The sequence below is a fragment of the Corapipo altera genome, unplaced genomic scaffold (assembly GCF_003945725.1).
Source record: "Corapipo altera isolate COAL_440 unplaced genomic scaffold, ASM394572v1 61411, whole genome shotgun sequence".
Classification (NCBI taxonomy): domain Eukaryota; kingdom Metazoa; phylum Chordata; class Aves; order Passeriformes; family Pipridae; genus Corapipo; species Corapipo altera.
In genome coordinates this window covers 10,665,273-10,680,940 of record NW_020884875.1, presented here as the reverse complement: position 1 = coordinate 10,680,940, position 15,668 = coordinate 10,665,273, and the positions used below count along the sequence as shown (strand labels likewise).

At 45.3% G+C, this 15,668-nt stretch overlaps 1 protein-coding gene across 1 annotated transcript in view; it reads right to left on the bottom strand.

Moving 5' to 3' along the window:
• The window catches only part of HOMER1 (homer scaffold protein 1), a 91,603-nt gene extending 89,604 nt beyond the window's left edge, over positions 1-1,999 (bottom strand). Inside the window, exon 1 of the mRNA XM_027634415.1 lies at positions 1,923-1,999. Within this exon, the coding sequence (XP_027490216.1) occupies positions 1,923-1,927 (5 nt within the window). The 5' untranslated portion in view covers positions 1,928-1,999. The remainder of the gene's footprint in view (positions 1-1,922) is intronic.
• Between the last annotated feature and the right edge of the window lie 13,669 nt (positions 2,000-15,668).

The window sequence follows — 15,668 nt, the reverse complement described above, 5'->3', positions numbered from 1 at the left end:
ACTAGTTCAGGAATTACCAACCATTTTGCAACTTGCCTCTAGAGCACTCAGTTTTAAACCTTAGTAGAGTATCATAAGACTGTTTTTACAACTGCAGAATTAAGAGTCCAGCGCACTTTGGTCTAGAAATACTCTGACATCCATGGGCAACTGCATTGAGAAATTAATACAAAACAGCTACTGAATCAAGACCTCTGTTCTGAACAGCAGCAAAGGTCTGATACTTAACCACAGATCCAGAGTAGGTGCTGGCCCTATCTTGGGTGTGCTCACTCACAGACAGCAGGAAGCTTATCAGTAACATACCTAAATTTCTGGGTTTGTCCACTTTGTTATAAAATGGTCTGCAAAGGAATTCTATATTGCAATACCCGATGTGTACTGTCTAAAGACTCCCAAAAATCTTTACTAGCAAATATTGTCTTCTTGACCTCAGTGTGCCAAGATACTTACTCAAATCATCACACCAACAACTGCAGTGTTTAAGACTATTTCAACTCTCTACAGATATGGATTTGTACTGTTTGTTAAGAAGCAATGACAGTGAAAAACCAGTAGCATCGGAGTTCTCAAGAATGGATGTTTACTCCTCTTCAACAGCTCCCCAGATGCATAATATTAACTGAAATATCTACAAACACAGTACTGATATTAAATAAATGAGAGGGTTTCCATTATTTTAATTTTAAAAGCTACACAGACCTGTGACTGCCTAGCAGTCACATATATCCCAAAATATTACAATATTATTTAGCTTTTTGGCAGCTTTTTGTAACACATCACTTTCTTAGATATGTAGATAGCTGCAAGATTGGTTTATTCTGTTTGGATTTTTTTTTTTAAATAGAAGGAGAGATATCAGAAAAATAAAACAGCCTAAGGAATCATTCCTTCCTACATCTTGTAGTGTGAACCCAAGTGACTAGGGCAGAGACAAGGATGCAGCTGTTATCACCACACATTCAAGGAAGTTAATAAATTGAAGAATCCAACTGTCCTAAATGGCTAGAGGAAAAAGACACCTGTAACTTCCAGAGTAATACATCAATTTCACACTTGAATTCCTAAGTGAACAAAATACAAAGGACATGATTTGTAACTTTTGTAGACTTTGAACTATTGTCATGAAGTCTCATAAAAATAGCATCTTGTTAATGCATTAAAAATCTGCCTCCACCTTGCAGTTTGCCAAATCACACCAGGTTTCTGTTGCTTTTGAACATGGATGAGTTACCATTCCACTATCAGACAAGCCCTGTAGCAAGGATTATTTTTTCATCTCATTACACAAATTCGTAAGAATACCACTGTGGAAAGTTTTCACAGGTATCTTTTGTCATTTTTTTATCTACTAATTTAGATAATATCTGACTAATTTTACCGATTTTATTCCTTCTTATTTCCTTAAAACCTTAAGTGGATGCACCATTTTACTAGGGAACCTGCTGTAAAGCCTATTTACTTAGAGCCTCCTTCAATTTATTGGGAAATTCACATGTTTAATATCCTCTAAAGACTACAGAAGAGTTAAAGCAAGCTTTCGCTGTTCTGGAATTTCACCTTAGCATGCCGAGTTTAAAGCACTCGTTTTCAGGACTGACCACCCCTTAACGACCCAGGAAAGGTCCTTAAGGTGGGGAACTGGAAGCCGAGACGGCTCTTCCAGCGATCCGATGTGGCTACGGCGGAGGCGAGCCTCTGCGGATCGCGATACGCCCCTCACAGACAGCACTGCTTTCCTTTCACCGGGCTGATGCACAGCACAGATTGCATCAGGGTTCCTGCCGCTGGCGCACCCCTCCAGCGAGACCGTTCGCCTCCGTGCGCATCCAGCAGCGCCCGCTTGCACCTCCAGCGCTCCGCGGGCAGCCGCCCCCACCCCCGCCCCGGCATCAGCGCGGCTGCACCCGCGACATCCTTACCCCATGGCGGCCGGCGGCGCCTTGCACCGGCGGTACCGCGTCCCCGGGGCGCTCCTCGCCTCGCCGGCAGCTCCGCAGCCCCGTGGCGGCGGGGACGCTGCGCTGGGCTCGCCGCAGCTGCCGGGGGCCGAGCGGGGCCGCCCGCACCCTACGGAGCGCCCCCCGCGGGCCGGGCTCCCATGGCCGCCGGCCCCGCCGGGCGCCCGCAGGCAGCGGCTCCGGCCCCCGGGCAGGCGGCAGCGGCGGCTTCGGGGGCGGACGGGTCCCCTCCTGCGGGCGGACGGGGAGGCGCTCGCCTTCTCCGCGAGGGGCTGGCGGGGGCTGCGGCGCTTCTGGCCGGGACGTGCGCGGCCGCCAAGGGCTCCGTGTGCCTCAGAGGCGGAGCGGGATGGGGCAGGCGGTGCACGCAAAGCTCCACGCCGCCGCTCCCCCTAGCACCGCCGCCAGCAGCGCGGCGGACACGGATGCATTCTCCGGAGGAGGCAGAGCGAGCCGTGGCACCGGCGCTGGCATCTGACTCCCGGCGTGAGGCCGCTACCGGCGGGCTGCGGCCGCGCGTCGCCCGCGGGCACCGGGGCGCCGCGCTTCCCGATCCACCCGCCTGCCCACCCCCGGCTGCGGAGATGCGGGGCGCCGCTCCTCCTTCTCACGACGGCGGGCCCGCTCCTCGCCGTCACGCCTTCTTCTGCGGCGGGCAGGAGAACATCGTCCTGGGCCGCGGCGGATCGGTCACTGACGGCGGACGGCGGGAGGGGCTGCCCCCGCCGAGCCCGCGCGGCTCTGCGGCGGGGCCGCGGGCTCAGCCCCGCCGGTGGGACGGAGGGAGGGAGGGAGGGAATGAGGGAGCGACGCCGCGTCAAGCGGTGCCCGGCTGCTCCGGCGCCACCGAGCCGCTGCCTCTGCCCGCTCGCATCCCCCGCCTCCGCCTCACACCTCCGCCACCGCCCGCCCGTCCCCTCGCGGTGGGCAGGCGCAGCCGCCGCGTGCAGCCCGCTGCTCCGTCCCGCTCCTCCTTGCCGGGGGTAAGGAAATGGGAGGGCAGAGCCGAGCCGCGCCCTGCCCTACAGCCCCGCGGCGCACGCGGCCACCTCGCTGCTGCCCGCGGCGGCACCTGCCCGCTCTACCTCCATCCTCCCCCCCGGCCGGCTTTAAATAGAACACGTCACCGCGCGCCCCTACGCACCGACGTCACGGCCCGCTCCGGGCACTGACGTCACCGGGGTGCGGAGGATGATGTCAGAGCGGTCCGCGCGGCCGGAAGCGCTACTATAATAGGGCAGGGCGGCGGGGGGAGGGGGCGGTGCGCGAGCCGCCCCCTCCCGCCCTCGGGCCCTGCGGCGCCGTCTCCATGGCAACGCTGCGCCCGCCGGCCCGTCGGGGCCAGCCCGTGTTGGGGGAACGGCCCCTGTCGCGGGGCCCGCTCCGGAGCGCGTCTGCGGCAGCTCCCCAGCCCCCTGCCCTCGGGGAGCGAAGGGCAGAGCTTTCCACTTCGAAAGCGGCAAGTCCCTTGTCAAACACGCATCCGTCTGTTCTGCGGACGCTTTGCACCCTACGGCGTTACCGGATAAACGGGAGAGAAACGCGGCAGCCATTCTAAAATTGTCCCCGCAGAAAATGTGCTGGTACTACCGCAAAGGAAGGGCCAGCACTGTGAGCTTGGTAGAACTACAATATCTAGCTCAGCTCTTCAAGCAATGCAAGCAGCATGTATTGCTGCTTCTGATCCATCAGAGTAGCCCAAGCTCCATCACAACACACTACTTATATGTATATACACTTCATCTTAGGTTCTGCAAATACTTCTAGGAACTCTCCGAGATTCCCTGATTTTATAAACATGAGGTCTAACTGCTCCAAGACAATGCCGATGGCACTGGAGTACTCCACAAGGAACATGCTCTTTGCTCCTTGGTAGGGTGAATTTCAATATTTTCATGGTATTTTCCTATTGAAATGATGTAGCCACCAGAGGCACATTAAACTACAATGAGTATAAGAGAGAGATAGCAATACAATACTAGGTGCCAATCCCCACATAAAAACTGCAGAACACCCAAGTTTTACCAATGTATGTTATGGGATTGTAAAGCATGACAAAACCCACCACAGGATGTTCACAGCTGTTGCTTTAACAGAGAGTTGTTTGTCCTCTCATAAGACCTCTACTGGGACCACATGTATCCCAGAAAGAGGCTGGAATGAAAGACAAAGTATTAACAATCTGATCTCCCTAGAGTCAGATATTTCCAAAAGTTATTTTAATTTACACATGCACATATTTTGCAGACCCTTGTTTCAACATTCTGACCTATAAAAATAATCAGCTATGGAAAGAACAAGAATGACAAATTAGATATCAAGGGAAACCTTCTCTAACCAAGAACAAGCATAGGAAACCCAGCATGAATCATTACTGCTGCTGGCAGTAGCAGCGAGGCATACTGCCTCACTGCAGAAAAGATCAGCTTCCTCAGTTTCCCATTTCTCATTTCTCACACAATACCTCATAAGCTAAAGTAAAGCCACTAAGCTAAAAAAACTTGGCAACAGTCTAAGTCTGTTGTGGGCAATTCTTAGAACCTACCCCCATAGTTATGATGAGGCTGCATTATTTTTCTGGACTGTCATTGTCATTTGCTGGTTGGGTTTCACTTGCTAGCTCTGAAACATATAAAGCTCTATGTATTTTCCTCTGAAAATCAAACTACATGTACAGGCTTCTGTCAGTAAAACTAGTGCAGTCCCTCTGTTGGGGCAGGGGAGGAAAACAAAGATTCACAACAGTTCTTTCTTCCATATGATTAAAGTGAAAAGGACCATGATAAAAATTATTGAAGACTAATCAGGCATAAACAACACATAGCGCTTCATTCATTCATTGATGTCAAGTAGCTAGAAATCTATATTCATTAGCTTCTAAAAGTCCCAAATTATATTCTGCATGCAGTAATAGCAGGTCAACAGCAAAAAAACTAAGGCTTTAAATCCACATATGAGTAACTGTTGCATCAGTTTTGTTCTTTCAGCTCAAGCTCACACAGTAATGCAAATGCTTAAGTATTTCATTATGTTCACAGCATTTTGTTTAGATATCACAAAGATGGTTCCATCTGTCTCTGCCTTTCACCTTGTTCACATATTTGTCTTGCATGAAGTATGCTTTCCTACAGTATGTGTGCTAAACCAGAAATTCCCAAGAATGAAGATAAAAGAAAAAAAATATAAAGGAAACCAAACACACACTGAACCCTGGGGTAAAGAATTGAGTGTTCACTTGAGAATCAGAGGTGTGAACAGAGTTAGAGGCAAAGAAAAATGTGGAATACCAGGAATGTCTTTACTGATTTATGAAATAAATGCCCTATATATTTCATGCCCTTCTATAAGTAATAAAATATAAATAGGGGGATAGATATGATCCTGAGCAGGGGAGCAGAGCTATAGGGACAAAGAAAGCATCACTCCAATTAAATGTCATTATTAATCTTTTTTTCTTCTTAATTCTTCCTTTAAACAGTGTTAGTTTATTACTACAGTTAAGTGTAGAAGGTCCACCTAATAGTTTATTTCTCCTTCATATTTACTGTTACAGTTCCTCTGTAACTGTCTGACAGCTTTCTCTAAGCTTTCAACTTTGTCTCAATTACACCCTTTTACAATTTTGATCAGTTTCCAGGTTGATTTGGTTGAGTTAACATTAGTTATCTTGTGGAAAAAGCCTCTGTTTATGCTTGCCAAGCTTACTGAAATCACTTATCTGTCTTGCCATTTCCCAGATTAACATATGATAAAAAACATGGTGATCTACATCAGTTAAGGCAGATACAAAGAACATGCAGATACAAAGACAGCAAGCCAGGTGATTAAATCATAGATCTTAACAGGGGAAAAAATAGACAATTATCTCATCTTGAGGGCTGAAGTAATATAACATAGAGAATTTAACAGTGGTGAGAAGAGGTTCTACTCTAAGTTAGTTGTTTTGGAGTTTTCCCCTGCTATTTTAGAACACTTCTGTGTCTGGAGCACTCTAATGGAGGTAGTCTTGAGTATGTTGCCTGATGGAAGCATACGGTGGCTGTTACTTCACAAAAATACCAAATAATGCCACAATCAAATAAGAGATGGATGGCTTCAGGCATGGAAAAGCACAAGATGGTACAGGAGAAAGACTGTCATTTACTGCTCTGAAGTAGCATATTCCTGGCATGTATATTCACAGCCAGCTATTAAAACTCAGTTCTGACACTCTTGCCTGGAACGGCCAACCAGCTGGGGCAACACCTGTAAGCTTGGCAGCACTTATCAATACCTTTGAATGGAGTGCTGTGTTGAAACTCCCAGTGGGATACCTTTAGATGGGAAAAAAACCCCAGATGGCTGTGCTGTCTGAATCTCAAGCCTGCTGTGTATCAACATGACCACTGGCCTGGAAGAGGAGAAGTACAGAGCTGAAAAATCAAGAAACAGCAACAAGGTCTGCATTTTGCCTAACGTTCAGTGGTACCTGTTTTCTCCATGCAAAACCAGATCTCAACCACTTGATTGCACATTGGTTAGGAGGTACCATTCTCATGGAAAAGACAGGGGAATCCCATTTTGCTAGATTAGACACTGGAAAGATTTGAACTGCAATTGCTTGTTCAGCTCTAGTCAACACACTCAAAACAAAGGAATTCTAGCTGCACCAAAACCAGAAAGAAACTCTTAAGGATGTTAAAGGAACCTCTGAGCCATTATATGAGAGTAAAAATCCAAAAATTGGCTTGGTTGGTTTATCAAACTAAAATCCAATGTAACCTACTACGATGCTCTCTAAATATTTTGGGTGAGGTTAATACAAGCAAGGGAGCAAAAAGAGCTAATTAACAAAATTAACAAGTATAAAGTCGCTATAGATATTTTTTCTGGTACTCCAAAGGTTGTTGCTCTTCAGGAAGCTCATATCTTCAAGAGTAGCCTTCCCAAGCAAGGACTGGGTGCAAAAGAAGCCATCACAGATGGCAGTCATCACTGGCTCCATGTGGGAGGAGGCAGAGGCAACTGTGAGGACAGAGACATCTTTGCTCCGGCAGCTCACAGCCTGCAGGCACTACTTCCTCCAGGGCTCTGGGCTCGGGTACTACTGGTGCTCTCTTACATCAGCTGCTGTTTGTTTAATACCAGATGAGTGTAAATTCCAAAATCCCTAAGGAAATCAAGGGTGTTTATTCCCTTTGAAGATAAGGGAGCCAGCACCTCACACTTGCCTCACTTCTCATCCATTACTGCTATTTAGTGTCTCTTCCCTCCTCCTACTCCTTTATATCTTCTCCTTGCCCTCCTTTCTCCTGTCTAATCACAGATTTCCCTCCCCACACACATGATTCTTACAGTGAGTGGGATCACTTCTCCATCATTTCCCCTTGCAGGATCTGTGTTTAATTTATAAGTGAAGTAGAGAAAAAAGGGAAGAGAGTAAATGTCATCCTCTTCCCTGAGCCCAAGATTTTGTCTGCATTTTCATCACTCTAGAAAAATCTTCACTGTCATATCAGGTGGGCCTGGAGAGGTTCTGGAGCAATTTTACAACCACTATTTTTCCTCCTAGAATAGATGAAGAAACATAAGTGTTGCCTTATATTCAAGTAAATGCGGTACTCTCAAACTAAGACTAGATTTGATTCTGAAAGCAACTGTATGACATAATTCCCTGAGATGCCTTATGGTCCAATATTTCCAACTCTATCCTATTGCCAGTGAATGCTAATTTTCCAGCACCCACTTCCAACATTTCATTGTCTTGCCACTAGAAATACATTGCACATCTCCTACACAGCTCTGTGGCACTACACCCCTACTGGAATTTTTTTAAGATACTGATCCCCGAGTAATGCTTTCATTTCTTACTTGGGTTTATCAGTAACTGTTATTTCTTCCAGTGCTTTTTCTGACCATACAGAAAACACAGTTTATGCCACTAGACAGATTATGTCAGCTTCTCATTTCTGTTTATTTTGCCAAGTTTATCTAGATACATCACTCAGCTTTGTTTCCCAAAATCTTTGCAGATATTTTTGCAGCTTCAGCTGAAGATTATAAAAATATTGTAAAAAAAAAGCAGTGTTTTTTTTTACATATGAGTTTTAAAATGCAGCAATCATGCAGCGATCATGGCACTGTGGAATGAAACCTCCCCAATAATATCCATTCTTGGCAAAACTGTACTTGCACACAATGAGTCTTCTTTTCTAGTGTGTCCTTTGTGGATCACATCTGAGAAACTGCATACTGATAAAAGTTTTTTTTTAGTCATATTTACATTATAGACAATATGGTCTGTGTTTTCAGAAAGAATAAGTCATAGCAATCACATGCCATTCTTCTTTTTTGCCACTCCTGTCAAACCAGACCAAGTTGCTTTCTAACAGAGTTAACAAATTCCAAACATCACCCATGAATTCTATATCTGTTTTTCCTCTCTTTGAAATAATAATGTAATATTTTTATTTCTCAGGGTCTGAACACTTGTAGTATGTGAAACATTAATTCACTAGTGAATGCGCGATTGCCTTAGAGTAATTAGTTTCTGGTTCTAGCAGTTCTTTCCCACTTGTTTTTTAAAAGTTCTTGTAGACCTTCCAATAATAGAGTCTGTGAATATTTGAAAAACTTGCTTAATTTTCTGCCTGAGTTTTCCTTTTTAGAGATACATTTTTCTGAGACTTTGAAAAAGTCATATTTGGAGAAAATTATTCTTTCTGTAATTCTTTACATGAAGAAAATCTAGAATTTCCAACTATTTTCACAGACTTTCCATGTGTTTGAACTTCAGCTGCTGCTGAGAATGAAGTCTAAGCATATGCAAAGTTTTTTCTTCATGTGAGGAGATTTTGACCAAGCTTTAAGTAGTACTAACATCTACATGCTGTGATGCAGAAAACTGAAATTTGGCCATAAACATGCTGACTATCTTTTTTTCCCCCCACCTTTAATCTTCTTCCATTCTTCTGGGAGGTTGGTCCAGAGCTGGGGACTGTACTTCAGATGGGGTCTCATGAAAACAGACTAGAGGGGCAGAAGCACCTCCCTCAGCCTGGATTGCTTCTGGACACTCTTCTTCTGATGCAGCCTAGAATGCCATTGATTTTGTGGGTTGCAAGTGCACATTGTCAAGTCATGTCTTCTCATCCACCAACACCCTCAAGTTCTCCTCAGGGCTGCTCTTGATCCATTCTCCAGATCCATCCCTAGCCTGAATTTGTGCTTGGGATTGTCCTGATCACACTTGGCCTTATTGAACTGTGCTGGTTTAAAAGTTAACCAGCAGGGGAAATGAACTCAACTCAAAAGAGAGATTGTAAGTCAGAATAACAATTTAATAAAATAATACAATAAGCACAACTGCACAGACAAGCAATTGGTATCAACCCACAAAACCCAAATGTACAACCTGGCACCCCAGGGCACAAACAAAACAGTGCTCCCTGGGCCCCCCCTGAGTCCAAAGCAAAGGGAGAGGGGAAAAACCTGCTGGTGGGAGAGCTGCTGCAGTCCAGCTAAAAGTGGTGATTGTAGTCCAGCCGAGGGTGGTGGTGAGCTGCAGTCTGGCCAAGAGCGATGAGCTGCAGTCTGGTTGAGAGCGATGAGCTGCAGTCTGGTTGAGAGCGATGAGCTGCAATCTGGTTGAGGGCAATGAGCTGAGAGCGATGAGCTGCAGTCCTCCTCTGGATCCCACGAGTGGAGAGAGTGCAAGGTTCTGAAACTCCAGGTTTATATATTCTCCAGCTCAGGCAGCAATGCTTAGCCCCTCCCCCAGAGTGGGGAATTCCATAAAAGGATGTTCAGTCCTTCCCTCAGAGTGGGGAATTCCATAAAAGGGTGTGAGGGTGCTCAGTCAGGGAATTCCACAAAAGGGCATGAGGACAGGAGCATGGGGGAGGGGGCACCTCGCAGGCCTCTACTGACAACAGTTTCTGGGAAATGGCATGGAGGGCTATAGAATACACAGTTTTGGGCTACACCCATCCAATGATGAATCGGTCACAGCTGTTCTAACTAGGACATGAACTTTATCAGGTTTGCACAGGCCCAGCTCTCAAGCCTGACAAGGTACTAGCTATTCTGAAGAGTGGAGTTACTCTATTCTGCTGGTGGCCCATGTGGGACCATAGGATGCCACAGGGCAGGATTTATCTTTTATCATTCAGATCTTTTAAGGACATTCAGAGAGTGCACTAAAAGGTTGTAACATTAGCCTATCAAGGGTCAGAAATTCCACAACTGAGGTTGCATGAACAAATATTATAATTTCCTTTCATTTTGATAAAGTAATTACATGACTGCAGATATTTTTTGCACAGAATTCCTACCTCATTCAAGAAATAGGATGGATCTTCTTTGAAGATGATCTGCAGTGAAAGAAAATCTCCCTTGGAGAAGCCTTATTGCATCACTTGGAATGTATGCATGTCCTAGTGGAAACTTAGTTTTCACTCATCAGGAACAAAAGGCTTGTACTAAAGAAGGTTTTGATGTGGAAGAGTAAGAGAAATGAAATTAAATGAAAAGAAGAGAGGATGATTTTAAAGTTATAGTAGCTGAATTCTGTCCAAGGGAACAATACTTATGTGCTTGCTACAACTCTAGCTGAGGGATGAACTTGAAATTACCATGAGTGCTTTCCACAGAATCATAGAATGGTTTGGGTTGGAAGGGACCTCAAAGATCATTTGGTTCCAAACCCTCTGACATGGGCAGGGATGCCATTCACTAGATCATGTTGCTCAAGGCCCCATCCAACCCAACCTGGAACACTCCTAGGGATGGGGCATCCACCACTTCTCTGGACAACCTGTTTCTGTGCTTCACCACCCTCTGAGGAAAGAATTTTTTTCTAAGTAGAAAAAAATTCCATCTTCAAGGAAACTCAAGATTTTGAGAATACTAGCTTTTAGAATTGTTAATACGATTTCTGTTTCAACAGACTAAAGGACATATTAAGTGAGCATAATGCACACACAAAAAATAGCTGCATTAAGATTACATAAACAATCTCATTCCTGTCGTCTCCCTGCCTTAAACACTTGGCTTTACATTTGAATTCTGTTACCATAGTTCAGCATAGTTTCTCCTGTGTCTAAGATTCATGTAAATGGGTTGAGGTTTTTCTTCTTACAAGTCAGTAAAATACAGAAGTCAGACTAGTATCTTCCCTTTCTCCACTATCTCTGTTCCCATTTTCTTTTGCGATTTATTATTGGCTTTGTATTTTCATTGTACTTTTACTATCTTGATCTTCCACACCTAAAGACCTTAACAAGCTCTGCAATAGCCCTGTGTCACTGCCCACTATCTTGCCCCACCCACAGCCAGGACACCACCACCCTCATATTGCTTTCAAAGAGCCCAAAGAAAAATCCATTTCCTCTCTCCTTCTCAGCAGGACAAACACCTCTTCCTAACCTTTCAACTACTCTATCTCAGCTTCTGTTGGTCAGATGCATAGCCCATGGGCTGGGTGGTTCAGCTGACAGAACCTTTAGTAGTGTCCCCATCCAACCTCCCCTTCCTTTGGCCATGGCATCCTGGCAGGATGGGACAGGGTATTGCTGTTTAAAGACTGCACTCAAACTGTTGCACATTTAGAGAAGAATAGATAGAATAGAATAGAGTGGAAAGGAATGGAATAGTTAGATTCCTTTCAGTTGGAAGGGATCTACAAAATGATCTGCCAGTCCAGCTGCCTGACCACTTCAGGGCTGACCAAAAGTTTAGGAATGTTATTAAGGGCATTATCCAAACACCTCCTAAACACCAAAAGGCTTAAGGCAGCAACCACCTCTCTAGGAAGCCCTTTCCAGTGTTTGCTCACTCTCTCAGTAATGTTTCCTCATCTCAAGTCTGAACCTCCCTGGCACATCTTTGAACCATTCCCATGTGTCCTGTCTCTGGAACCCAAGGAAAAGACACAAGCACCTCCCTCTCCACTTCACCTGCTCAGGAAACTGTAGAGACCAATAAGGTCACCCCTCAGCTTACTAGACAAGCCCAAAGTCCTTAGTGGCTCCTCACAGGACATACCTTCTAACCCTCTCACAAGCTCTGTTGCCCTTCTCTGGATGCATTCAAGGACCTTCACATCCTTCTTAAATTGCAGGACCCACAACTGCACTCAGCACTTCAGGTGAGGCTGCACCAATGCAGAATACAGTGGGATAATAACCTCTCTTGATCAGCTGAGAGTGCTGTGTTTGATGCACCTCAGGATGCTGTTTACCCTCCTGGCTGCCAGGAGACACTGCAAACTCACAGTGAGCTGCTGTTCACCAGCACGCCCAGATCCCTGGAGCACCCTGCAGGGGTGCTCTACAGCCGTTCCAAATGTATACTTGTGCCTAGCTTTACTACAGCCCAGGTGCAGAATCCAATATTTGGACCTGTTACAATTTCATTCCATTAATGATAGCCTAATGCTCCAAGCTAGCTAGATCCCTCTGCAAGGCTCTTGCCCCTCAAGAGAGTCAGCAACACCTCCTAGTTTGGTGTCATCAGCAAACTTGCTCATGGTACATTCCACTCCTGCATCCAAATCATTGATAAATGTACTGAACAGGGATGGTCCTAGAATTGAACATTGCTGAGGAACATCCTGGTGGCTGGTCACCAGCCAGATAGCCCCAAAGGCAGCAGCATGCCTTTTCCTGGGCTTGCATAGAGCCAGACATGCAGGCCCTTGTTTGTCTATTATGATCTCGGAAATGCTCAAAATCAGTGCAAACCACGAGGATGAAACAATTTTCCTAAGTGTTTACCTTTCAGCCATATATCTCACTGAGTGCTGCTTGACACTATATCTAGCCATGTAAATGTAGACGCTCCATTACAAATTAACTGACTCAGAAATCTTGTCTGAAAGTTAATACAGACTGTAGCATCCTGAGAAATGCCATAGGGAAGATCCCCACCCATTCTCACCCTGTGTGCTATAGCAGTTAGCTCTTTAAATTCTGACGGAAGATTCACTTGCTTCATAGGAACTGTGTAGATCTTAGGAAGCATTTTTGTGTAAATTTATGTCTTTGCCTTACAGGGAGCACCATGAAGAAGACAAATCATACTTTGAGAAATAAAATGAAAAAAAATGAGAGCTGGAAGGCCGAATCTGATTTTCAGAACCAGCATATTAATTAACCACAGAATGTATATTATTGTAGTTGTCACAGAAGAGAATATAAAACTTTTGACACACACCCTGAGGTGATTCAGTAGTTTCCTCTCTGTCAAACCATTCCAGTTCTTGTGGTTCTACAGCTGAATAAACTTACTCTAACAACACTGCAGGCCCCACCACCACACACACTTCCCGAGACAGGGCAGCCTTGTGCCATTCTCTAAACACTTCCCCACACACCAGCTTCCCTGGCTGGCTCAGCTCTTCCTGGGTGGAGCTGGCTGTGACCAGCACAGGGCATCTCTGGCCTCTCCTCACACAGGCTGCCATGAAGGTCCCCTCCACCCTGTCCCCCTATTAAAAATTATGCTGAAACACCAGAAAATTCAGCATTTTAAATGAAGTAAAAGCAAGGCTAAGAAGTTGCTGCTGCCAGCAGATGAGTAGCGAGATAGTGCCATGGGCAAACTTGTGGCCTGCTGCAACATGGCTGTTGGGTTCTCCTGGTGAGCCCACTGGGAGAAGCTCACAGGGACAGTCCTGTCAGCCCTCAGGTGCTGCAGTCAGATGCTGTATTGGGTTTGCATGGCCAGGTTTTGATAGTGGGAAGGCTACAGGGGTGGCTTCTCTGCGAAGCTGCCAGAAGCTTCCCCCATATCTGACAGAACCAATGCAATTGCAATTGCGGCCACTGAAGAGCTCACTGAGAATATGTGAGAGCAACAACTATGCAGATAGCAAGGGCAGTGGAGAAGTGCTCCAGGTGCCAGTGCTGAGATTCCCCTGCAGCCTATGGTGAAGACAGCTGTTTCCCTGCAGCCCATGGAGGTCAACTGGAGTCAGAGATCTACATGCAGCCTATGGAGGAGTTCCACGCAGGAGCAGATGGATGCCTCAAAAGAAGGCTGTGACTGTAGGAAGCTTGTGCTAGAGCAGGCTTCTGATGGGGATATGCAGACCCATGGATAGAGGAGCCCAGGTGGAGGTTGTTTCCTGGTAGGACTTGTGAATCTGTGGGGAGCCCATACTGGAGCAGCTTGTGGCTGAAGGACTGCACTCCATGGAAAAGTTACCCACCCTAGAGCGGTTCATGGAGAACTGTTGCCTGTGGGAGGGACTCACACTGTAGAAGTTTGTGGAGAACTGTCTCCCATGGGAGGGACTCTGTACTGGAGCAGGGGAAGGACTCTTCTCCCTGAGCATCAGCAGAAACAATGTGTGATGAACTGACCATTACTTCATTCCCCATCTCCCTGAGCCACTGAGGGAGAAGAGGCAGAGCCTGGGAAGGTGGGAAGAGTAGGGGAAAGGTGTTTTTAAGATTTAATTAACTTCTCATTATCCTGTTCTGATTTTGTTAGTAATAAATGCAATTAATATCTCCAAGCTGAGTCTATTTTGCCTGTTATGGTGAGTGATCTCTCCTGGTCCTCGTCTCAACCTAACAATGAACCTTTGTTAAATATTCTCTCCCCTCTCTGGACAAGAAAGGGAGCGATAAAGTGACTCTGGTGGGTTCCTGGCATCCAACCAGGGTCAACCGACTACAGATACTTGCTTTCACATTTGTAGCCTTTATGCATAAGACACATTTGCAAAGCACAAATGCTTTATTTTCACGCCTTGCTGAAGAAGTGTACCATTATACTGGTTAAACTCCCAAGGAGAACCATTTTCAGTTTCCCTCCCGTAGATTGCCTGTGTTTTCTAAGATTTTACTATTCATGTGATCATACTTTGCAATGTGATGGCCATACTGTACAATTCTAACTTTAAAAAAGTGTATTTTAATACCTTGGCCAATAAGTTAGCCATAATATTATTTTCTAGTTACACATAATACAGTCACCTTAATATAAGAGTGCAAGATACAGTGGGCTACAACTAACATCTGATATCTGATGTTTGCTGAGTAGCCATTAATATGTATTATAATATGTATTATAAATAGCACTCAATATAATTAGAATTCACACAATAAAAGAAGGACACCTATACAGAGTTGGATAAAGAAGAAGTAATTAAAACCATAGTATACTACCTACCTAAAGGTGTAGAGTTAAGGCTTCCATGGCAACCTTAACTCTGCATTTCCTGCCTTTAGTGATTTCAAGAGCTCAGTTTTACTGTACCTTTAATATGGTATTTTACACTGAATACTTTTACCAATAGAAAGATTATTTTGAAACCTGACATTTCTAGGACTCCTAACACTAACCCGATTTGCAAAGCAACATTATAAATTATTCAGAAGAAACTGTACTAATACATGGTGCACAACAAAGACTGAATTTGCCTCAAGCTGGTGTAATGTATTATGGATATGTGGCGGCCTCTTCATAGATAAGGTGCTGGCAGCTCCCCTTTGGAGCTCTATTTCATTTCCTCTGTGACATTGGCTGAAGAACTATCTGACCTGAAAAACACCATATTAAAACTGAAGGTGAGAAGGAGCACATCTGCAAATGTAAAACCGGAAAAAATATTTTATTTGAATTACAACTAATGTAAGAACATATAGCAAGTGCATCTGGAAAAATGCTCGTTGTGAATGCTGTGAAATACTGTGAATACTGTGAATTACTGCTGCATTA